Source organism: Podarcis liolepis (genome assembly GCF_965112155.1).
Source record: "Podarcis liolepis genome assembly, chromosome: W".
NCBI lineage: Eukaryota > Metazoa > Chordata > Lepidosauria > Squamata > Lacertidae > Podarcis > Podarcis liolepis.
In genome coordinates this window covers 18,392,990-18,418,953 of record NC_139568.1, presented here as the reverse complement: position 1 = coordinate 18,418,953, position 25,964 = coordinate 18,392,990, and the positions used below count along the sequence as shown (strand labels likewise).

General features: G+C 42.4%; 2 protein-coding genes across 2 annotated transcripts in view; one reads left to right on the top strand and one right to left on the bottom strand.

The window, feature by feature from the left end:
• The window catches only part of LOC310697701 (mediator of RNA polymerase II transcription subunit 22-like), an 82,525-nt gene extending 62,184 nt beyond the window's left edge, over positions 1–20,341 (bottom strand). Inside the window, exon 1 of the mRNA XM_083484405.1 lies at positions 20,227–20,341. The gene's annotated coding sequence lies outside the window, so the exon portion shown is untranslated. The remainder of the gene's footprint in view (positions 1–20,226) is intronic.
• A 530-nt stretch (positions 20,342–20,871) lies between these two features.
• LOC310697828 (surfeit locus protein 6-like) lies at positions 20,872–25,106 on the top strand (the record flags this gene model as incomplete). Its single annotated transcript, XM_083484453.1, has 4 exons — positions 20,872–21,718; positions 22,362–22,577; positions 22,766–22,854; positions 24,915–25,106. Exons 1-4 carry the CDS (start codon positions 21,625–21,627, stop codon positions 25,104–25,106), a joined length of 591 nt encoding a protein of 196 aa, XP_083340579.1. The 5' UTR covers positions 20,872–21,624.
• Positions 25,107–25,964: the final 858 nt, after the last annotated feature.

Genomic DNA, 25,964 nt, shown 5'->3' with positions numbered 1-25,964 from the left:
CCTTTGCCTTTCCGGCCTCTGCAAAGGCGATGACCTTGGTTCCCATGAGAAACAGAGCTCTCAGCGGCCGACTCCTTGGCTCCCCCTGGAGGCTGGAATGCTGCCTGGGATGACGTGACGGTCAGCTCCCCCTGCAGCCTGCAACCGGTGCCCTCAGCATCCCTGCATTCACTCGCATTCTGGGAAACAGCCAGGACCTCCGATGCAGTCAAACTCTGGGCTGGGATGACTGGCTGGTGGGCTATCTTCAAAGCATTCCACATATTACGTGCAGTCACGTGGCCAGCCAACATTTTAATTTCCTCAAGAGAGACGGACAGGACTATTATGTCAATGGCCCTCAAATTCTGGCCTTTCCATTTCTCTGTCAGAGGAACCGGAGGGGCCTCAAACACAGTATGCCACACTCCAAACTGACGCAGCAAACTCTCACACCATTCTGCCCAGGTTTGATAGTTATGCCCATTTAACTTTGGGCACTCAGCAGCTTGAGAAACTTGGAAAAACTCCATTTCCAGCTTTTCCTTTGAGCCATGAGTCTCTTTGCCTTCAAAGACTTCTTATCTTAGCAGCTCATTAATCACGAAGCCTTTGGCGCAGCTTCCAGGTCCATTAATCTGCCGGAGTTCAAAGGCTCCTTCCGCGGCAAACAGAAAAGCCTCTCTTTCGCTTTTCCCACACATACCTCTCAAACGCAGTCTGTTGCAGTCTTACTCTCCTGTAAGTGCTGTGAATCTGGGCCCGAAACCTGTTGTTGGGATACTGCCAGGGAGATATAGTCCATCATGGCTCCAAGCCGGCTGCCGTACGATCCATCGATCCCTGTAGTCACGCAGCTTCTAGCGACACAAGTTTCCTGGAAATACCTTGCCACATTCCAGGACTCATGCACACTCTTTATCAGCAGATAATGCACACAGCAGAAGATGCACAGCAGGAGAGCATATTTACAGACTTTATTCAGCGTTGATCAGAACAAAGGAAAAACATGACCATTCTGAGTCAGTGTCTCCGACAGACTGAGAAATCGAAAGGAACAGCAAACATAAACATCCTGTGAACAGGAAATACGCAGGCTGTGACACAAACATCCTGCTCCCTTTTAAGGTGGAACGGAAATATCCTAACAAGGACTTTATTTCATCAGACAAAGTTAAAAAAGGGGAGTGGTTTTTAATGTCAAAGAAAAATGGAACCCCAAGTTGTTGTTTAAGAATGAGGAAGGAAGATACATTGTCATGGAAATTAAAGCACAAGGCGATAAATATCTTTTATTGGGAATCTATGCACCAAATGATGGAAAAGTAGAATTTTTCAGAAATTTGGATTCTAAACTCAATGACTACCTGGAATATAAAATAATATTAATGGGAGATTTGAATGGAGTAGTCTCCACATTTATGGATAAATCACAAGAGCAAAAAGTGCAAAATGCAGGCAGACTTCCAAAATTGTTCTTTGACATGGTAGACAAATATGATCTGTCAGATATATGGAGGCTACAAAATCCTACAGAGAAAGACTATACTTTTTTCTCAAATTCGTCCCAGACATTTTCACGAATCGATTACCAATAGATTACCAGGGATTTAACTCCAAGGGTAACAAAAATTCAAATATGTCCTAGAACTTGCTCTGACCACAATGCAGTGTTATTGGAAATGAAATTGTATCTGCAGGGTTCCTTCAGATGGAGGATGAATGATGGGTTGTTGAGGAATGATCAGGTGGTGGGAAAGGCCCAAAAGACTCTGAAAGACTATTTTGAGCTAAATATAAACACAGAGTTAGAAACAAGAGTCATTTGGGACGCTAGTAAAGCGGTGATGAGAGGATTCCTCATACAACACAATGCTATAAAGAAAAAGATACAAAATAAAAAAGGAAACAATTCTATCTCAAATTAAAGAGAAAGAAAAGAGTTTAAGATCAAAGCCGAAAAGCCAACAGATACAAAAAGAAATTAAAGTGTTGCAGACTCAATTTTCTCAAATTATAAACCAAGAAATAGAATGGAAAATAAAACTAATAAAACAGAGGAATTTTGAATCTCCAAACAAATGTGGAAAACTGTTGGCTTGGCAATTAAAAAAGAGACAGAAACAAAACACAATTACAAATATTGTATCGGAGGGAAAATCTGTAGAAAACAGATATTAGAAAATGCTTTCAGAAATATTGTAAACATCTGTATAAAAAAGGTAAAGAGGATACAGATAAAATTGAGCAATTTCTTAGGACAAATGAATTGCAGAAAATTCCCGCAGATAAAAAACCACTACTCAATGACAAGATTACTAGACAGGAGGTTGAAATGGCAATAAACCAGATGCAACTGGGCAAGGCCCCAGGACCGGATGGATTGTCTGCCAAATACTATAAAACTTTTAAAGATTGGTTAATTCAACCTTTGGCAGAGGTTTGTAATGAGATACTGAAAGGAGGGAGGGCACCTGCAACCTGGAAAGAGGCATTTATAACTGTGATACCGAAATCTGAACAAGATAGGTCAGATGTAAAGAATTACAGACCAATCTCACTACTGAACGTAGACTATAAAATATTTGCAAATATCCTGGCTAATAGACTGAAAAAAGTTTTATCAGAATATATACATAAAGACCAAGCAGGTTTTCTGCCTGGAAGACATATGAAAGATAATATTAGAAATATAGTGGATATTCTGGAAAGATTAGAGGCTAAAAGAAACACCAAAGCATTATTAATATTTATTGATGCGGAGAAAGCCTTTGACAATATCTCTTGGTTTTTTATGGGAAAAAAATGGGAAAGTATTGAGGTTGGTCAACAATTTCTAAATAGTATCAAAGCGATCTATTCTGAACAAAAAGCTAAAATTATTATTAATAATGTGGTATCGGAAGAAATTAAAATTGAGAAATGAACCAGGCAAGGGTGCCCACTTTCCCCTCTATTATCATCATCAATCTTTATTACAGTCCAGAGACCCAACAAATCATTACAAAACAATACACAATTCATACAGCCTACCTCCAGGTTAAACAAGCATTTTGTTTAGAATATAGGGCTCATTTGATCTTGCAACCACCGATTAAAACTTTACCACTGCTAATGTTCTAACATTTGTCCAGTCTTCCCTCTATTATTTATTGTGGTCCTGGAGGTCTTGCTGAACAGTTTGAGAAAAGAAGAGAAAGTCAAGGGCATTGTAGTGGGTTCGAAACAATATAAACTAAAAGCCTTTGCTGATGATTTGGTTCTAACTTTACAGGATCCAGAGACCAGTGCAGTAAAAAGACGTTACAGGAGCCAGAATCTAGTACTAAAAGGGTTTTAGAATTAATTCAGGAATTTGGTCAAGTGGCTGGTTTTAAACTGAATAAGTTAAAAACCAAGGTTTTAGAGAAAAATTTAACACCGATTGAAAGAGATAGGTTTCAGAAGGAGACAGGATTGACTGTGGTAAAGAAAGTGAAATATTTGGGGATTAACATGACAGCCAAAAATGGGAACTTATTTAAAGATAATTATGAAAAATGTTGGACTGAAGTGAAAAATCAAATCAAATCAAATCAAAACTTTATTAGCAAAGCCAACAGGCCACAGCTGTACAAGAGTTAAAAGTGAGAATGGGGATAAAAGGAAGAAAAGAACAGGCAAAAGGAGGTCCGTCGGGTAAACAGGTCTGTCACTCAGATGGTGGCCCTCAATTTCGCAGCTCTCTCGATGTACCTCACGACCTTCTCTGTTATCTGACTATCCGTATCAGATAATAGAAAATACAGTGTAATGTCTGGTGAACGGCCGGGGTTGGAGAGAATGAGTGGAGTAATAATCTCATTCCTTAGGTCTTTGTAAAGGGGGCAAGAAAGAAGGACGTGGGACACTGTTTCCGTGTTACCATCTCCACATGGGCAGAGTCGTTTTTCAAATGGAGTCTTTTGGTAACGCCCTTCGAGTACAGCAGAGGGAAGAACATCCCATCTAGCCAATGTAAAGGCACGTCTGTATTTTGGGATGGTTAGTTTAGACAAATATGAGGCTGGAGAGTCAAAATGAGAAGGAGGAAAGTAGGTATACCATGGGCACAGTTTCTTTAAGGTAGTCAGGTTGTTTTGTCGTTCAATGTCTTTCAGGCGCTGGCCTATTAGACTCTTTGCTTTAATGAGGCCCATTGATAGTAGGGACTGTGAGTGCAGACCGCATGTAAGGAGTTTTTGATGCACAGTTTTAAACCACTTGCTTTTGTGAGGGTCTTGCATTACTAACGGCAGTAGACCAGGAGGATTCAGATTAAGACGAAGCCAATAATTAAATGTTCTCTGCCAGGTCCGCGTTTCCACAGATGGAAGGCAGGCCTCGAGTCGTAATGCTGCGTTTGGAACACAGGAGGGGACACCGAGTATCTGCCTTAGAAATTTGGACTGGACAGTTTCAAGACTGGAGCAATGGTTCCCCATAATGGTAGCTGGTAATTAGCAGACGGGGGAGGCCAACTACTCCTTTGGAAGGACGCCGAGCTTTTTATCTATAAAAAGAAAAGGGAAGGAATTGAAGCTGCTATAACCCCAAGAAACACAAGGCAAGTTCAACCCGATAATTATTACAAGGGATTTTTGTTTTCTTTTTCTGCTTCGTTATACTGCCTAGCTACTTTACTGGTTACGTCGTGAGACTGTTGAATGAGGGAGAAAGACCTAGTTGAATTTTAAACGAAACAAGGCACAGTATGGAAGCTTAAGACCAGTAATATTTTCTAACATTTTAAATGACTGATACCTCACAAGCCCCGATGTAAATTGCTGGAGAAACCAAACAGGTTGGAGAGGTTGGAGAGGTTCAGGAGGCAACTTCCATAAACTTCCATAAATCGGCACCTCTGCTACTGTTTACTCCAGCTTAGAACAAAAGATAAGCCGCCGGTAAGCAAGCACCCCCTACTATACATCCATATATACCCATATACCCACTATGGTCCTCACCAGGAAAAATTACAAGGACCAAGGAATTCTGCCTAATTCACCACAGAGGCCGATGGAACGACGAAGGAGACAAAGTAAAATTACCAGCTACTTTCCTCAAAAAGACTCGAGTAAGAGAACTCAGAATGAGAGTATCCTAGATGTAGCTATGCCTTTGCCACTCACAGTGTTGGATTGGTCAACACAGCTAAAGGACTTGCAAACAAACAACAAGAAGTGAAAAAAGATTTAGAAACTTGGTCAAATTTGAAGCTTTCACTGTTGGGCCGAATTGCTGTGATAAAAATGAATGTATTGCCGAGAATGTTGTTTTTATTTCAGACATTGCAAATTGTGGACAAGATGGATTGTTTTAAGAGGTGGCAGAGAGATATCTCTAGATTTGTCTGGCAGGGCAAGAAGCCCAGAATAAAATTTAAGATACTGACAGATGCAAAGGAAAGGGGTGGATTTGCCCTGCCAGACCTTAAACTTTATTATGAATCAGCAGCATTTTGCTGGTTGAAAGAATGGCTACTTCTTGAAAACACAGACATTTTGGATTTAGAAGGTTTTAACAATGTATTTGGTTGGCATGCATATTTATGGTATGATAAGGTCAAAGCTCATAAAGCATTTAAAAATCATATTGTCAGGAAAGCTTTGTTTAATGTTTGGATAAGATATAAGGATTTGTTGGAAAATAAAACCCCAAGGTGGCTGTCACCAATGGAAGCAAAAGCTTTGAAAAAGCTCAATATGGAGGCCAAATGGCCGACATACTGGGAAATTTTGGAACAAGACGGAGATAGATTGAAATTGCAGAGTTTTGAGAAATTAAAAAACCAAGTGAGAGACTGGTTTCATTATTATCAGATAATGGAGACATATAATTTGGATAAGAAAATTGGCTTCCAGGTGGAAAAGTCAAAATTAGAAACAGAACTGTTAGAACCCAAAACTAAGAATTTGTCAAGAATGTATAATTTGCTGTTGAAATGGAATACTCAGGATGAAACGGTGAAATCTGTTATGATTAAATGGGCACAGGATGTTGGACATAATATTATGTTTGCTGACTGGGAACAGTTATGGACCACAGGTATGAAGTTTACGGCATGTAATGCCTTAAGAGAGAATATTATGAAAATGATATACAGGTGGTACATGACCCCAGTCAAGCTTGCAAAAATTTATCATTTGCCCGATAATAAATGTTGGAAATGTAAAGAAACGGAAGGTACATTCTTTCACGTTTGGTGGACGTGCCCAAAGATTAAGGCTTTCTGGGAGATGATATATAATGAACTGAAAAAGGTATTTAAATATACCTTCTTGAAGAAACCAGAGGCCTTTCTCCTGGGCATTGTCGGCCAATTGGTGCCAAAAAAGGACAGAACTTTTTATGTATGCAACAACAGCAGCAAGAATACTTATTGCAAAGTATTGGAAGACACAAGATCTACCCACCCTGGAAGAATGGCAGATGAAGGTGATTGACTACATGGAATTGGCAGAAATGACTGGCAGAATCTGAGACCAGGGAGAAGAGTCGGTGAAAGAAGACTGGAAGAAATTCAAAGACTACTTACAGAAACATTGTAAAATTAATGAATGTTAGAAGGATGTTGGATAGAAACTAAGCGGTTTCCAGCTGTAATGCTTTAAGAGATATGAATTTTTTTTACAAATGGGTAAAAGTTTAATGGTAAGGATTTGCTGAACTAACAAATCGAACTGGAATACAAAGAAGGGAGGTATGAAGAGGTCCGAGGAAATAAGTGTATGGAAGATATGTTATTGAAAATTAATGTGTGTTTTTAACTGTTTTTTATTTTGTATGTTTATTTTTTCTTTTTCTTGTTATATCTTAAAAACTTTTAATAAATATTTTTTAAAAAAATAAAATAAAATGTATAGTTTGTTATTGGAGTGGCATACAAAAGATGAGCAAGTAAAATCGGTTATGATTGGGCACAAGATGTGGGACATAATATAATGATGGAGGATTGCGAGAGACTTTGGAAGAAAGGGGTTAAGTTTACTGCATGTACAATGTTAAAGGAAAATATTATGAAAATGATGTATAGATGGTACTTAACCCCTGTTAAACTGGCGAAGATCTACCACAATTGTGATAATTTATTCTGGAAATGTAAAGAAAAGGAAGGTACTTTCTATCATATGTGGTGGACTTGCTCCAAGGTAAAATACTTCTGGGGAAAAAATTATAATGAATTTTTAAAAATGATGAAATATACATTTATGAAGAAACCAGAAGCCTTTCTCCTTGGAATAACAGGTTCTGAACCGCCCCAAAAAGATGTAAAAGTATTTTTGTATGCCACAACTACTGCACGGATTTTATTAGCCAAAAAATGGAAAACACAAGAACTACCAACGGTAGAAGAATAGCAGATGAAGATGATGGAGTTTATGGAGCTGGCTGATCTCACCGGGAGAATCCGCGACCAGAAAGAGGAGGAACATCAAGAAGACTGGAAGAAATTGAAAGACTATTTGAATAAACATTGTAATATTAAAGATATGTAACCACTTGAAAGAAACAATTAGGCCTAGGATTAAACTGGAATTAAATTTAAAAATAAGAAAATGTACAATAAGGAAAGTTATGTAATATGATTAGGTGGTCTTTTGAAACACTGATATTGGAAACCGCTACATATAATTACTAAGAAATTAGGATGGAAGAGATTCGAGGAAGTCAAATACTATGTTTATGAAGATGGATGGTACTTAATTTTAATTTAATTAATAATAATAAAAATTATTATTTGTACCCCGCCCATCTGGCTGGGTTTCCCCAGCCACTCTGGGCAGCTTCCACAAAGACCAAAAATACACTAATATGTCATACATTAAAAACTTCCCTGAACAGGGCTGCCTTAAGATGTCTTCTGAATGTCAGGTAGTTGTTTATCTCTTTGACATCTGATGGGAGGGCGTTCCACAGGGCGGGCGCCACTACCAAAAAGGCCCTCTGCCTGGTTCCCTGTAGCTTTGCTTCTCGCAATGAGGGAACCGCAAGAAGGCCCTCGGCGCTGGACCTCAGCGTCCGGGCAGAATGATGGGGGTGGAGACGCTCCTTCAGGTATACTGGACCGAGGCCGTTTAGGGCTTTAAAGGTCAACACCAACACTTTGAATTGTGCTGGGAGCCAATGTAGGTATTTCAAGACCGGTGTTATGTGGTCTCGGCAGCCGCCCTGAGTCACCAGTCTAGCTGCCGCATTCTGGATTAGTTGTAGTTTCCGGGTCACCTTCAAAGGTAGCCCCATGTAGAGCGCATTGCAGTAGTCCAAGCGGGAGATAACTAGAGCATGCACCACTCTGGCGAGACAGTCCGCGGGCAGGTAGGGTCTCAGCCTGCATACCAGATGGAGCTGGTAGACAGCTGCCCGGACACAGAATTGACCTGCGCCTCCATGGACAGCTGTGAGTCTAAAATGAATCCCAGGCTGCGCTCCTGGTCCTTCAGGGGCACAGTTACCCCATTCAGGACCAGGGAGTCCTCCACACCAGCCCCCCCGAAACAGTACTTCTGTCTTGTCAAGATTCAACCTCAATCCATTAGCCGCCATCCATCCTCCAACCGCCTCCAGGCACTCACACAGGACCTTCACCGCCTTCACTGGTTCTGATTTGAAAGAGAGGTAGAGCTGAGTATCATCTGCATATTGATGGACACCCAGTCCAAACCCCCTGATGATCTCTCCCAGCGGCTTCATATAGATGTTAAAAAGAATGGGGAAGAGGACGGAACCATGAGGCACCCCACAAGTGAGGGCCCAGGGGTCTGAACACTCATCCCCCACCACCACTTTCTGAACACGGCCCAGGAGGAAGGAGTGGAACCACTGTATAACAGTGCCCCCAGCTCCCAGCCCCTCTAGACGGTCCAGAAAGATGTTATGGTTGATTGTATCAAAGGCCGCTGAGAGATCCAGCAGAACTAGGAAGCAGCTCTCACCTTTGTCCCTAGCCCACTGGAGATCATCAACCAGCGCGACCAAGGCAGTTTCAGTCCCATGATAAGGCCTGAATCCCGATTGGAAGGGATCCAAATGGTCCGCATCCTCCAGGCGTGCCTGGAGTTGTTCAGCAACCACCCACTCAATCACCTTGCCCAAGAATGGAAGATTTGAGACTGGGCCATAGTTGGCCATACTGGCCGGGTCTAAAGATGTTTTTTAAGAAGCGGTTTAATAACCGCCTCTTTCAGCGGATCTGGGAATGTTCCCTCACAGAGGGAAGCATTCACCACCCCGCAGAGCCCATCACCGAGCCCTTCCCGGCTTGCTTTTATTAGCCAGGATGGGCAAGGATCAAGCAGACAGGTGGTTGGTTTCACGCGTCCAAGCAGCCTGTCCACATCCTTGGGGGGTAACGGATTGAAATTGATTCCATGCAACTTGACCAGACAGGGCTCTAGCACTCTCCCGCCCGAGCCCTGCTTCCACGGTGGTGTCTACCTCCTTCTGAATATGAGTGACTTTATCTACAAAAAACTTTGCAAAATCATTGCGGGAGATCTTGGGGTCTTTACAAGGCCCCGGTGGTAAAGGTGGTTCCGTTGAATTGCAAACCACCTGAAAGAGTCTCCTGCTACTATTTTCTGCAGATGCAATAGAGATGGTGAAGAAAGTCTTCTTCACCATCACTATCGCCACTTGGTAGGCTCGACGTTGAGCTCTAACCCGTGTCCGGTCAGATTCAGAATGAATTTTCTGCCACCAATGCTCTAGCTATCTCAGCGATTGTTTCATTGCCCTCAGCTCCGAAGAAAACCATGGGGCTGTCTGGGCTCCATACAATCGGAGAGGGTGCTTCGGAGCCAGACAGTCGATAGCCCTGGTTAACTCCGCATTCCAGCGGGCCACCAGGGAATCAGCTGAAAGGCCGTCAACATGGGATAAAGCATCCCGTACCACTCTCTGGAAACCATTTGGATCCATTAAGTGGCGGGGGCGGACCATCTGAGTTGGTCCCACCTCCCTGCAGAGGGGAAGGGTCGCAGAGAAGTCCAGTTGCACCAGGAAGTGATCTGACCATGGCACTTCTTTTGTTTCACTTTTACTTAGTGTATTGCCCCTATTGCCCAACTTCCAGAACATGCACATCCTGTATTGCCCCTATTGCCCAACTTCCAGAACATGCACTCAGAGAACTGGGTCTTCCCAATAGGACGCCTGGTGCAAACTAATGATTTCCTAAAAATCACTGCAACCCCCCCTCCCCACCCACAAGGCCTGGGTTGCTGTGCGTAAGAGAAACCTGGTGGACAAGCAGCAGCTAAGACAGGCCCATCTGCTTCACCCCACCAAGTCTCTGTTACACATGCCAGGTCAAGTCCTGCATCCACGATCAAGTCATGGATGGCAGTGGTTTTATTCATCATTGACCTGGCATTGCACAGCAACACCTTCAGGTCATGTGGGTTTCCCTTGTTGATTCCAGTATCCATCCGGTCAAGACCAGACCCGGAGGCAGGGATAGTCTTCAAACAATGACTAAACCTGCCTCCTCGGTAATGACATGGTCTGGTCTTAGCGTAACTCCTCCTCCTGCCCATGATCACCGAGATTGGATGTCCCAGTGCTTCCCCCCCTGTGGAACTTGCCCAGCCATTGTGTTGGCTGGGGCCCCACTTCCAGGCAGCCCTGATCCCGTCTCTTAAAAACAAAAAGCAAACAATACAACCAATAAAACAACAAAAAACAAAAACAGAACAATTATACTAAAATTAATCCCAACCAAATATCCATCCCACCCACCCCAACAAAGCAAAAAAAAGAAAGAAAAAAAAGGAAAGAAAAAATTAAAATGCCACCGACAGCTTGAGGACATTTTAAAACACATTAACCACTTGGAACAGGGAAGCAATAGCAGAACAACTTCCCGCACTTCCCCACAAGTTTGTTCCAAATGAGTGCCTGGGCCACGCCCCCTGGGCCAGTTGGAAAGGGCCCTGGGAGGGAGCAGGCCCTGCAGTCCTCACCACAGCCGATGAGAGTATGCTAAATGATGAAAAAATTGTACAGAAGTCCAAGCAAATCTTAGAAGAATATTTTAAGTTTAATTTAAATCAAGGAGTAGATCTAGAGTAAAGCCATTATAAAAGGTTTCTTTATCCAACAAAACGCATTCCAAAGGAAAATAAAGGAGAAGAAGAAAATGGAGATCTGGGAGGAAATTAGAAAAAAGGAAAGGATCCTTTTCCAAAAACCAGATGTTGAACTAATTAAGCAAAGTATTAAAATTTTACAGATGCAATTCTCCATGATAATAAACTAAGAGATAGAATGGAAGATCAAATGGCTGAGACATAGAAATTTTGAGTTTGCAAATAAGCCAGGCAAACATCTGGCCTGGCAATTAAAGAAGAAAAAGGAAGATAGAATTATCACTAAAATTAAAATTGAAGACAAATGGATTCAGGAACCAAAGGAAATTAGTAAAAACTTTACTAGTTTTTTCAGAAATCTATATAAAGAAGGTCCAGAGAATCTAGAAAAAATAATTGATTATTTGGGCAAAAATAAATTACCAATAATACCTAAGGAAAAAACTGAAATTTTGAACTCACCAATAACAGCTATGGAGGTGCAACAAGCTATACAAAGATCAAAATTAAGAAAGACACCGAGCCCAGATGGTCTCCCAGCTAATTACTATAAAACAATCATTATTTCTTCCCATGAAAGACCTAAAGAATAATATTCTGACAAATGGAAAGCTACCGAAAACCTGGAAGGACAGCTTTATTACGGTACTCTTATCCACAAACAGGGAACAGATGTTGGGATACTGCCAGGGAGACAAAGGCCATCACTGCCTCCACGTCGACTCCGGACGTGCATCGATCTCCCGTAGATACAGTATCAGTCAATTAGCGACACGAGGCCTCGGAAATAGCTTTCCACATTCCAGAGCTCGTGCACGCTCTATCGCAGAGTTCGTACAGCGAAAGACGCACTCAGGAGAGCATTATTTATAACTTTATTCAGCGTTGGTCAGAACAAAGAAAAGACATGGCTGCCTGCTTTGATGTCTCAGGCACAGAGAGAGAAACGAAAGCAATAGACAAAACAGAAACTTCCTGTGTGCAGGAAATACGTAGGCTGTGACTCACAACAGCCTGTCCCCTTTTTAAGGTGGAACGGAAATATCCTAACAACAGATGCCTCAAACATGGCCAATTACAGACCCATTGCACTGCTAAATAACGATTACAAGATATTTGCAGACATTCTTGCAAATAGATTAAAAATGGTGCTGAAAGAGATAATTCATAAAGATAAAACTGGATTTCTTCCCGGACGATTTATGCAATCCAATATTAGATGTGTGATTAATGTGTTAGAATATCTGGATATTAAAATTGATAAACAGGCCATCTAGTTCAAACCTAATCTAAAAATCCAATACATTTCTTTCTGTAGTAATTTCTTTCTTAAGATATCCGTATTTATCTCAGGAGTTTGATGTTTATAAATGATAACCATCTGAAATCCGTTGCCTTATGTTTAGCTGCCACCTGGAACCAACAACATTATTAAACTGGAAGCATTTACCAACTGTAATTCCTGAGGAGAGATTTGGTTCCTTAATTCCGTCAGGTCTCAATTCTTATATTGATTTTAGTTCATTCTTATAATATTTTTTTACAACTCTATTCAATATTATTCTTGTTATTTTTTACAAACCTTAACAATCCCGCCCATTGTTTGAACTAGATGGCCTGCCCCTTAAAATTTTTTTTCACCCTATAGTATATAAACCTGAGATTTGAAACACCCTGTATCAGTCTTTAACATCAGCAGTAACATCTAGACCATGGGGGTGTTTCAGCCCTATTCTTGAGTTTGTTTAAAATCTAAAACAGCTTATCTTGTATTCCTTTCTTTGAATTTGTGTTATGTAGGTTTTTTAAACCTTTTTGTAAAGGCAATACTAGAGTTTTCACAGCCGAGTCCTCAACTCCTTATTACTACTGCTTGGCTTTCTTTAAATAGGGCGGCGTCTAAAACTTGCCATTTAGGTTTTCAAACCTTTTTTGTAAACTCAGGGGAGCATTTCAGCCCTGTTCTTGAGTTTGTTTAAAATCATTTAAGGTTTATGATTTCTCTATTTCCTTCTGAGGAAACTGAATAGTTCAGTGAAACAAGGTTTGTAGCCGGCATCCCGTTGAAGCTTTGTTCACTTCTAGGTTTTTCTAAATTTTTCCTTAAACTTTTTGATTTTTGTTATGTAGTTAAATTCTATAAGATAATATTTCTAGTCGATTACTTCTCGTTTCAGGGATTTTCACGGTATTTCATTTGTTTTGTGTAGGCATACCAGATGGAGCTGGTATACAGCTGCCCTGGACACAGAATTGACCTGTGCCTCCATAGACAGCTGTGAGTCCAAAATGACTCCCAGGCTGCGCACCTGGTCCTTCAGGGGCAGAGTTACCCCATTTAAGGGGTCCCCCTACACCCACCTGTCCCCTGTCCCCCCAAGAACAGTACTTCTGTCTTGTCAGGATTCAACCGCAATCCATTAACCACCATCCACCCTCCAACCACCTCCAGACACTCACACAGTGTCACTGCCTTCACTGGTTCTAATTTAAAGGAGAGGTAGAGCTGGGTATCATGGGCATACTGGTGAACACCCAGCCAAAACTTCCTGATGATCTCTCCCAGCTATTTCATATAGATGTAGAAAAGCATGGGGGAGAGGACAGAGCCCTCAGGTACACCACAAGTGAGAGCCCAGGGGTCTGAACATTCATATCCCCACTGTTATGTACTGAAGTTCTCACCCTGGGGCATCAGGGGGATACTGTAGATAGTTATGCAAATGAAGGATCAAAAGTGACATTCATAAGAGAGTTTTTGTGTACTGGTCCAGTAAACGCTTCCGCTGCGCCACCAGCAACAGCTCTCTTTGCAGAGTATTAATTAAGTCCAGTGCAGAGATTCTTGTTGCAGTACAAGCTTCAGAGTCTCAGCAGCAAAGAAATAATGACACAGGGAAGCCTGTCTTTCCAAAGACAGGTTTATTGCAGAAAGATAACAGAAACACCTCCGGAGCTTTCGGACATTTTTGCTTCACGCCCCACAGGCAGAGAAAACAAACACTCTTTATATACTGAGCAACTTAACAACTTAACGAGCTTGACTACTTAAAGTCACATGACATTGCTAACTTGCCAGCGTCTTAGGTTTCACACCCTAACACCCCCTCTCGCTGGCAATACAAAAAACAAAATTACTTCAGACCCATTTCTTCACAAAAGTTTTCATGCCGCTGAAACCCAAGCGGTTTTGTAAAACCATCAGCTTGATTTTCATGACTGGGACAGTAATTTAATTTAACAATTCCTGCTTTTACCGTTTGACAAACATTTTGAAAGCGGATATCCAAATGTTTTGTACGACCTTTAAACTGCCCATTTTGTGCTAACTTAAGACACGGTTGATTATCACCCCATACAGTGATTGGAGTGATGGCCTTTTCATACATCTCTTGTGCCAAGCATTTGTAAAATTCTAGATCTCTACATAACTCAGATAAGGCACAGAACTCAGCTTCTGTTGACGACAAAGCAATTAGGTTCTGTTTCTTGGATCTCCACCCAATCAGAGAGTTACCAAATTTTATTACACAGCCAGACACTGATTTTCTATCCTTTAAATTTGCCCAATCACTATCTGCCCAACAAGTAATCTGTGCTTGTCCTTCTGAAGATAATTCAAGGCAAAAATCTTTGGTGTATTGTAAATATCTTAACACTCTTTGAATTCCTTTCCATGCATTTACACTAGGTTTCGAAGCTTCTCTGCTGAGTAAGTTAACAGCGTAAGCAATATCTGGTCTACTCCATTGCGAAAGATGAAGTAAGCTTCCCAGTGCTGACTGAAAGATTTCAGCACGCTTGAATTCAGCACTATCCTTGAACTCATTGTCTTTTACAAAACCCATTTCCATTGGTGTTCTAACACCTGCACACTCCGTCATGTTAAACTTTTTCAACATTTGTAATATTTTGCCTTTTTGATTCAGTAGAAAACTGCCATTTTTGGTCCTATCTATCTGAACACCAAGATAGACCTTCACATCACCAAGATTCTTAACTTTGAAGTGTTTATTTAACTCTTTGGCTAGTTTTTTTACTTGTTCTTGTGTCTTTGAAGTATAAATCAGGTCATCTACATAAACAAGCAAAGATTCTTGAGCATCTCCTGAACCTCTGAAATATAAGCAATTGTCAGCCTTGCTCCTGCTAAAACCAATGCCTACCAAAACGTCATTCAAACACTCATTCCAATTATGAGCAGATTGCTTGAGTCCATAAATAGATTTATGTAGTTTCCATACCTGATTTGATTTACCAACTTTCAATCCTGGCGGTAGCTCCATATAGAGCTCTTCAGCCAAGTCTGAATGAAGATAAGCTGTAGAGACATCAAATTGATTCACTTTGAACCTTTTCTGAGCAGCAACTGCTAATAGTGCCCGTAGGGTCTCACTCCTTGAAGTGGGTGCATAGACTTCAGAATAATGTAACCCCTTTCTTTGCGTAAAACCTCGAGCTACAAGCCTTGCTTTGTACTCTGGTTTCCCCATCGCTGTTGTCTTTATCCTGTACACCCACCTACAACTTACTGCCTTGGTACCTTCTGGCAGTTTGGTGATGGAAAACACACCCAGTTCTTTCATAGAATTCAACTCCTTTTGCATGGCCTCACGCCATCTACTGGCCTCCTCCTGGGGTAATTGCTCAACCTCCTCAAAACTTTCAGGTTCGCAATTTGCCAAACCAGCCCAAACACTAATAGCTTGGTACCTTTCAGGAGGTTTACCTTTGTTGGTACGCTTAGAACGCCTTAACAGTTCCTGCGCTGTTCCTTCAGTTTCCCCCTCTGACCCAGAATCACTAGTCGTCACCTGTTTGTCACTAGTAGTTGAAGAACTTTCTGATTCTGACTTTACACGTCTCTCTTGCTGTACAGGTGAACTTTTAGAGCTAGAAGATTCTGACTTTACAGACTTGGGTGAACTAGGCGATTTCTCACCCTTGTCCTCAGACTCAAATTCCTCAGTCTGTTCTGGAACTAATACCTGCCCTGGGGCCTGAGTTTCATTGTTACTGTTCACCACATCAAATAGTATGTCAGGATTTCCATGAATTTTATTCCAACCATCCTGTTCACAAAATTCCGCACTTCTGCTGATTGTGACTTTCGTTTGATTGCCTTCTATATTCACAAATCTCCAACCTTTTGTGTTTGCTTGATAACCACAGAAAAACATTTCTTTAGACCTAGGATCGCCTTTCCTACGTTGTGCCCTAGGCACCAGCACATAAGCACGACATCCAAAAACTCTTAGATGATCAATTTTTGGTTTTTTTCCCAAATAGCATGAAGTAAGGAGTGTTGCCTACTGTGCTATTGTACACTCTGTTAAAAGTATAATTCGCATACAGTGCAGCCTCAGCCCAAAAACGCTGTGGAAGTCCAGAATCAAACAGCAAAGCAGAAATGGCTTCCTGTAATGTTCGAAATTTTCTTTCGGCAACTGCATTCTCCTGTGGTGAATAGGGATTGGTAAGTCTATGAACTATACCTTTCCTTTTTAACCACGTCTCCAGCGTGTGGTTCACATATTCCCCACCACGATCTGATTGTATTTTACGTACCCTGGTGTCAAATTTACATTCGACTTCTTCAATCCAATCCATCAGGATGGAAGCTGCTTGTGATTTTTCTTTCAGAAAGAAAACCCAACTAGCCCTTGAAAAGTCATCCACCAAAATTTGCATAAATCTCGCACCTCCAAGCGATTTGACTGGCATAGGGCCACACACGTCTGTGTGCACAAGTTCAAAGGGTTTCTTGCTTACTCTATCAGATCTAGGATAGTTACATGTCTTAACCTTAGCATGTTTACAAGCACAACAATCCAGAAAATTTGGACAGGGTTTAATGTTACACTCCTCAGCTAAATCTGGCATCTTGCTTACATACTTAAAGCATATATGAGCTAACCTTCTGTGTAGTAGATGTGCACAACCTGTATGAGGAGCCTTATTTACACACTTAGCTTGCGCTTCACCTGTTGAACATCTACCTGCTGCTAACTGCTCTTCATACAAAACAAAAAGCCCATCCTCACAGGGAATTTTAACTAGCTCCTTCCCCTGTTTCGAAATGGTGCACACATCATTTTCAAACTCAACCTTAAAACCACTTTTTACCAGGCATGACACACTCAAAAGTCCATTCTTCATTCCTGGAAGAACAAAAACAGGAAGGTTAGTTTGCAAACAGTTAACATAAATTGTGCCTTTAAGGTTCATTTCTCGTTTACTATTGTCTGCTATAGTCACGGTTTTTGCAACTGGCAATGTCTTGCAGTTCATCAAGCGGCCAATAGATGTCGCTGGAACTAAACTGTGACTTGCTCCACTGTCAATTATCCACTTCAAGGTTTGTTGGCTCCTTTTAGGACTCTTTTGTGCTGCCATTGCAGATAGTCCCTTATCAGCACCTGCTCCCCCTCTGGATCGTTGATTCTTGTAGTTCTCAAGTCGTCTTCCCCTGTAACTCCGGAAACTGGCCTTGGACTGTTGAAATTCCTGTTGCTTTTCTGGACACTTTGCTATCAAATGAAACCTGCTGCCTCATCGAAAACATGACTTGCTGGCCATAGCAGACACTTGTGAGGCTTCCTTACAGCTCTGCCTGCTAGTTTCCCCACGCTGGGAATTATCTGAACATCCAACCCTTGGGGTATTTGAATTGTCAATACGTTTTCGATGATGTTGATATTCTTGTTCACACAATCTACCAGTCACATAATTCATATTCAGCTGGTCCTCTGGCAAAACTTGTAAAGTTAGTACTAAGTTTTCAAACCCTGCATGCAGGCTGCTAAGCAGAGTATAAACTTTAATATTTTCAGGAAAATTCACACCTAAAGATGACAGTCGGTTGAAATACTCAGTCATCTGTGACGTGTGTTCAACCACACTATCCCCTGGCTTCAGTTTCAACTCATACAAAGCACGTATAATGTTCACCTTCTCTCCGGGCGTGGCTCTATGGTGAATTCGTCTAAGAGCTTCCCAAATTTCAAATGCAGACCTTAAATTTTCCACATGAGGTAATTGGGAATCGTCTATCGATACCATCAACATGCACCTAGCTTTAGTGTCCATTTTATCATGTTCCCTGTTCTGAGCATGTGCAGCAGCCTGTTGCTCTGCTGTGGCATCTGCTGCAACAGCCACAAACGGCTTTCGCCTCTGGACATAGTCAGCCCACACTTCTTTGGCTTCCAATCAGACTTGAGCCCTCTTAGACCACTGCACGTAATTAGCAGAGTTCAACTTTGTAAAGGGAACCTGGAAATTTTCCTTTGCCATTCTTGGGGTCTGCTGCTACTCCCTCTGTGTGCCCTTGCTTCTCTTTCCCCTTGGGATTTGTTTTACTCACTTTTCAGATGCCTTCAGCCTCCTCTGAAGCCTTTAAGAGCTGGATCTACGACCAAGCCGGTCTTCTCTCATCCGAAAGCTGCTTTCACTTTCTCTGCACACAATACAGCTGTAGAAACATAGACGGATCCATAACCTAAGAGAGTTTTTGTGTACTGGTCCAGTAAACGCTTCCGCTGCGCCACCAGCAACAGCTCTCTTTGCAGAGTATTAATTAAGTCCAGTGCAGAGATTCTTGTTGCAGTACAAGCTTCAGAGTCTCAGCAGCAAAGAAATAATGACACAGGGAAGCCTGTCTTTCCAAAGACAGGTTTATTGCAGAAAGATAACAGAAACACCTCCGGAGCTTTCGGACATTTTTGCTTCATGCCCCACAGGCAGAGAAAACAAACACTCTTTATATACTGAGCAACTTAACAACTTAACGAGCTTGACTACTTAAAGTCACATGACATTGCTAACTTGCCAGCGTCTTAGGTTTCACACCCTAACAATTCAGTGATTGGATAGTTTGTATGCAAATGAAGGATCGAAAGTGACGTTCAGTGATTGGATAGTTTTAGAAAGTTGCAACAGTTACATTGTTCTGGAGCTCTATATAAGCAGGCTGACTGAGCTCTTCAGGCTAGTTCTGTTCTGCCTCTGAATAAACAAGAGCTGCTTGAAGAATCACTGTGTCGTCTGATATGTTCGCCCACAACTTAACACCCACACCATTTTCTGGACACAGCCCAGGAGGAAGGAGCGGGACCACTGTATAACAGTGCCCCCTGCTCTAGATGGCCCAGAAGGATGTCATTGCTTCTGGAAAAAAACCTCAATTTGCAACAGATCCCAACAGTTTCTCCATCAACTGCACATCTCCATGACCCACCTGAAAATGCATGCATTACAAAATACATACCCACAGGTCACATTCCAGCCTATTTTGCTTCATTAGCCTTAACCAACTTGGTGCCCTCCAGAAGTTTAGGACTACAACTCACATCAGTCCCAACTCTGTGATAGACTTCCTCAGCATAAGGCAGCTTCCTATTTATGTAGAGCCACAAATACTGGACTGCTACATTATTTTGTAGAAGAAAGGACTATAGCTCACCCAACCTGGGAGAGCTGTTGTTAGTCAGCGCAGACAGTACAGTGGTACCTCGGGTTAAGAACTTAATTTGTTCTGGAGGTCCGTTCTTAACCTGAAACTGTTCTTAACCTGAAGCACCACTTTAGCTAATGGGGCCTCCCGCTGCCACCGCACGATTTCTGTTCTCATCCTGAAGCAAAGATCTCAACCCGAGGTACTATTTCTGGGTTAGCTTAGTCTGTAACCTGAAGCGTCTGTAACCTGAAGCGTTTGTAACCCAAGGTACCACTGTACTGAGCTAGATGGAGTAATGGTCCGACTCAATACATGACAGTATCTTACTCAAACCATCCCTTTTAGATCTGGAACCTTATTTCTGAAGATGGTCCTCATCATTTCATGGAGAGCTGGGAGAGTGAAACCCTGGAGAGCCACTGCCAGTCAGTGCGGGTCACACTAAGCTAGATGGACCAGTGGACCAGCTTTCTGACTTGCTATGATGGGAATCATAAAGCCCAAAACCTTAGAAGCCAACAAGATTGAGAAAGGCTGATCTGAACTCGCCCAGAACTCAACATACGGGACTAAGGGGTGCATTACCCCCTGTTTAGAAGCCTTCCACCCGCATTCGTGCTGCATTACTCCGCGCGCCAATTCAGAAAAGTTTCAGCCTTTCTCCCGCCGTAGTAAACACACCAGTCACTGAAAGCACAAGCATGCATTTGAAAACTGAGAGAAGCCAGGCGCATCGCTCTCCTGCTCTGCAGTCACAAAAGAAGTCTAAATAAATAGATCGATTATCTAACAAATAAATGTTTTATCTCAATATCTTTCTCAATACATGTAATCCTCTTGCAGACAGGCGGACATTTTTCCTTTTTCTCTTGCGAATGGTTCCTCCTTCATTGGCTACGTCCAACCCATGGGGCGGGAAAAACATTTCCTCCTCCTTCTACCGAAGCTCCTCCAACATCCCATAATCCTTCGCTGCCTCCTCATAGGGTCTACCAATAGAGCGCCGAGCTGGTGACAAAGGGCCATGGGCTAGTTCCGCCTTCCTCTCCAGCCCAGGTAAGTGACCAGCTCACGGTGCGAGAGAGCCACACATAGTGCGCTTTTGCGATTGCTGCAAGAGAAGCGTACGCGGTGAGATGAGCCACACGGGTTGCAGCGCCTTCTTTGCACGCGTGCCAACCCCTAAAAAGCCTTAAGGGGGTGGATCTCCGCTAACTGCTCACTGGCCTGCCCAACACAGGATGGGAGATCTCAAATGGAGTCGTTTGCCTTGCGCCTACACATGAGATGATCTTCCCGTGAGCGGCCAGCATGTGTTGGTTCGCACATGGCGTTCGACGAGCGTACAACCTCTGTACATAAGTTGTTTAGCTGCACGCTCCTACAGCTATTCATATTTTCAGTTTGTGAAACTGTTTACACATTAGTTGATCAGCACAACCTTTCACGCAAACCCTTGTGCGTGCGTAGAAGCAGCTCTCTTTAATGTGTAACCCTGCACACGTGTTGGCTGGAAAGTAAAATTTAGCTGGCTGATGTGATGTGTGGGGGCTGTTCACCTGTTATGTTAAACAGATGTACAATTTGGGGTACCCATGTGTACAAATTAGTTAGTTCTGCTCTTGAACAACCATTCACATGTGATATTAAGGAATGTACAATCTGTACCTGTGTACACAATAGCTTTACAAGCCAGCAGATGTCCATTTCCCCCCTCAAATGCCTGTACATGTATTGAGATGGCTTTCTGTGGAGTTTTATTTTCTTGACTTGTAAATATCAAGCCATCAGTCTCCTTCAGTTTATCCATGTCATTGATTAATTTTTCTCTCTCTTTAAGCAGAATGAAAAGCGAGTATGCAAACATGGCCCCATGAGTATTGTCCACTTTGGGTTGACTTAGCAGAAGCAGCCTCACACAGCATTCTGGGTAGAAGTTTTAAATGGAGGATGGTCAGAATGAACAAGACGTCTTTGACTTAGAGGCAACATTCCCCCTGCGAGACCATCCTACGATTTTATTTTAATTTTTGGTTTATTTACTTTTATTTTTTACCTTCACGAGACCTTGATCCCACAATGGCCACTTTAGTCAACAAAGACTCTTACCTGCAAAACTTGGCCAAGAAAATTTGCACCCAGGAAGCCCCCGAGCCACAAATAAGGAAATTTGGTACAATTATCTGATGCTGTCATTTACCGTACTTCTTTAGACCAGGGTTTTTTGTAGTAGTGCAGCCTCCTTGGTTATTGTAATTATTTTCATTTCTTTATTTCACAGGATTTATATACTGCTTGCAATGAAACCTCAAAGTGGTGGTACTTAATGTTTTCCCTTATTTTAACCACAGCTCATTTTAGATTATAATCTGCTCAGGAAAGGGTCCTGATGCCACAATGGAATGGCAGTAGTGTGTTTTGAAAATGCAACTTGGAAAAATTCAGTTGTCTTGTCTTGGTGCTTCCTGCAGACCTCCAGAAGTTGCTGGACTACAACTCCCATCATACCTGATCAGCCATACTGGCTAAGGTTGATGGGAGTTGGAGTCCAGCAACATCTGGAGGGCCTTCTAACATGTATGTTCTTAGGCATTTATTCCTTGCAGAAATGTTTGCACAGCATCTTGTCAACCAGATTGCAAAATATTTTCCTCTCTTTGTTTAATGAAGTCTTGTGTCTCTGCCTTCAAACATTCCCAGGAACTGGACTGGGAGACAGCAGCAGCAGCAGCAGCAGCAGCAGCAGCAGCAGCAGAAGAAGAAGAAGAAGAAGAAGAAGAAGAAGAAGAAGAAGAAGAAACAGAAGAAGAAGAAGAAACAGAAGAAGAAACAGAAGAAGCTGAAGATGCAAGGCAAGATCGTGGGCACCCCTCTGGGCAAGCAGACAGCACCTGGGGGCAACCAAGCACCACCAGCCAAGCCAACAAATGCCAGTATTCAGAAATCTAGCCTAGTTATCCATCCTGCACCCAGTTCCAGTGGATCTCAGACTACTGGGGGGAAATGGGACAGAAGCCAAAACGATGTTGCAGGTGAGAGTGTTTCTACAGCCAGTCAGTTAAGCTACTGGGCTGGGTTCTCACATAACTCTAAGCAATGGTTTAGTAACCCATATTTTAGCATTATGTGTGAACCAGGCCACTGAGTTTAGCTGAGTTGAGTTTAGCAGCAATTTGGGATGGGACACAGGTCACATGCTTTCTCCTGTTTTCCTTTACAGGTGGTGACAAGAGCACAGCCAGCTCATTTTCAGCCATGAATCTCTTGCAGCAGAGACTGCACGAGAAGATCCAAGAAATCTCTGGCCAGGTAAGAGCAGCACCCTCCTTTAAAAAACAGTTGTCAAGATGTGGAGAAAGCCTGGAGAATCCAAAGCCAATTTTTGGTTGTAGGCATATGCCAATTTAATTTGGGAGCAAGCCTTGTTTAGGGCAATGGAACTTGCTCCTGATTAAACACCCACAGACTTGCACTGTTAGATGTGTGGTGGAAATATTCCTATGCCTCTAGTATTCTGGTTCCAGTTGATATCATACTGGCTTCTGCTCTACCTTGATTTGAACTAAAACAGTTCACCCATTTTTGGAGGCCAGATTTTGGAGGATGTGATGGAGGGTGGTTGATGTATAATAGGGGTGGGAAACCTATGGCTCTCTGGATGTTGAACAGCCAGCTCCCATCAGCCCCAACCAGCGTTTCCAGTGGTTATGGATGGTTAGAAACATCTGAAGGGCTACAGGTTCCCCATCCTAAGTTCATAAATATAACACAGTCTTCGGTCAGGCCTGTTTGTACTTTGAGATTCTGTTCAAACATAGCATGGGTGAGAAATATTTGGATGAAAAACATCAGCTTTTTAATAACCTTAGCTTTACTGTTTTCACTCTAAAAAGCAAGTTTCTAGATCACATGGCTGAAAATCTAAGCTTATAATACTAAGCAATGCATTCTAAGCTCTCAGTGTCCTATGCATCTAACCCCTCCCTACGAGAAAGATAGGCAGTGATCCTAAGGATAAGCATGAGCCTAAGTATGCAAATGAAGAACCTTTCTGTTGGTTCAAGGAGAGAGAGAAAAAGGTATACAAAAATGAGAATTCCTGGGTACCATGATCCAAGTTTGGGGCAAGTACTCTTTGGCAAGAGAACACCAGCAGAGGTTTGAAATAGCAAAATACACAACAAAGTAAAGTATGGAAATAAAGGTATTTAGACTTTTAAAATATGCCACTTAAAGTGAGTTCCAAAGTTTCCCTCTTTCAGTAGCTTAGGAAAAGAACACATTTGGCAAATTAAAAAGTTTACTTACAAGCTCCCCAAATGTCAGATTCATGTGCTTTTCCATACAGCATTCAGAAAAAGCTGCACAGGCAGTAAAATGTGGCTTAATTACAGTGGTGCAAGTTCCTAAATCATTGGTATAGGAACTGAAGAGTGACTTGTGAAAGCTGAGCAACCACCACATCCTCTTACACCTGAGCTGCTCAGGTAAACTGGGAGAGAACAAAGCCTTGATTATCCAGTCTCTCCCAAAGTGAGCTAAGCACATTGATTATATGAGGCTAGTTATCCCACAGTTCCAATAACTTTTGCAGTATTTAGGGTTTTTCTGTAAACGTGTAATATATAGATTCTCTCTCTCTCTCTCTCTCTCTCTCTCTCTCTGTGTGTGTGTGTGCGTGTGTGCGTGTTTTGAAACTGAGATAGATCCCAACACTGTTTAGTTAATAAATAGTGACAATTCTAAGAGTACTCGGGATGGAAAAATTTTAAGAGATGTGACATATACAAATTATTCCTTTAAAGATTACTACTACTATTATTATTATTAGCTACATAGAAATTAGCAGAGCGGTTCTATAATACTGTCTTCAGAGTATGTCCCACTGAGTTCAATGAGGCCTACTCTTGGGTAAGTAGGTTCAGAATTGCAGCCTAAATTTTGTTTTCCAGATTAAGTCCACAGGGTACCAGGGTCTTGAGGTTGTGTATCCTCCTGCTATTAAGATGGATTTTATGGTTGTTCTGTAGGAATAAGTTGGACAGGTTGAAGCAGTTTCCATTTGGGGGGTCAATAGTGATTTCTAAATCATGCATAAAAGTCTTTTGTCCCCCCCCCCTAATATTCTGATTGTGGCATCCAGTAATGTATAATTACATTGTTAGTCTTCCAGCTGAAATTCTCTTGAAGGAAATAATCCTTGCCGGCTTTCCTGCTTTTAAATGTAATGGTGAAGATAATACAGTGACCAGATTTACAATAATATATATGTTAGTGGTCTATTCTAGGTACTGTCTTTTTAGCTTAAAAAGTTCACTTTGCTCTTTTGAACAATTCCTCTTTCTTTTCAACTTGCTGTTTCTTAACAGGGAAACAGCAAAGAGTTGACCCCAGCAGTGTTGGAGAAGAGGCAACAAAGGAAATATGAGGAGAGAAAGAAACGCCGGAGAAAAGAGTTGAGGATGAAAGAAGAAATGGAGAAGAAGGAGGCAGAGGAGGCTTCCGCAGCCATTTCAGAGCCCCAGGCCCCAAAGAATGACACCAAGGCCGAGACTGCCTAGGAGGACTCCCCTGAGTGAGTGCTTGAGGGCCCTGCTCTTGCCACTTACCATCTGGCCTGGGGCGGGGCCTGAAGCCTCATAAGGACTGCGTGCGGCTTGCTGCCTGCTGCCCAGGAGGACTCCCAGTCTCTTTTTATGCACCACAACAAATCCCCGCTTCTCCTATTGGCCAGGTCATTCTCTCCCAAGTGAATGATAAGGATGTCAGGAGGGCCAAACATGGCATCTCTGTCAATCAGCAATGGCATAAGCTCTTCCCACCGCATGCCGCGTCGTGACAACCAGGCAACTCGTATCCCAGGAGGCAAACCAAGATGATGGGTAAGGCCGCTGCTGACCGCCCGAACGCGGGCCCAATGAACAATACTGTGGCCGCAAATCCACACGGTGCCCCTGGAAACAGTTGAGAACGAAAGAAAGGAGAAAGCGGGCAAGTAGATTCAGTGTAGCGGAGCGCAAACTAACGTATATAACCCTTATAAGCATTGGATTTCCATCGGCCCATTTCTTTAATCTTGTCCGCAGGCAAGCCCAGGCGCACGGCAGTTGAGGCAGCACTGATCCTAAAGGAGTGGGCGGCATAAGCCCGGGAAGCTAAACCGCAAGCATCAATAGCTTTGCGGAGTACCCTGGTGAATTGGTGTCTCAGTAAGGGGGACCCGTCTTCGTGTATCAGAAGCGGACCCTGACCAGATGGTCTGAGGCAAAGATACTGCCTGGTGTCCTTTACCGGACAAGGGCCCTGCCCCCCGGACGCTGTGAGTTTTAGAAGGACACCCCTACCGGCCTGATCAGTTTTTGATTGTCGTATCCGTACCAACATGCTCGCCTCAGACAGCTGTACATCTTCCATAAGGA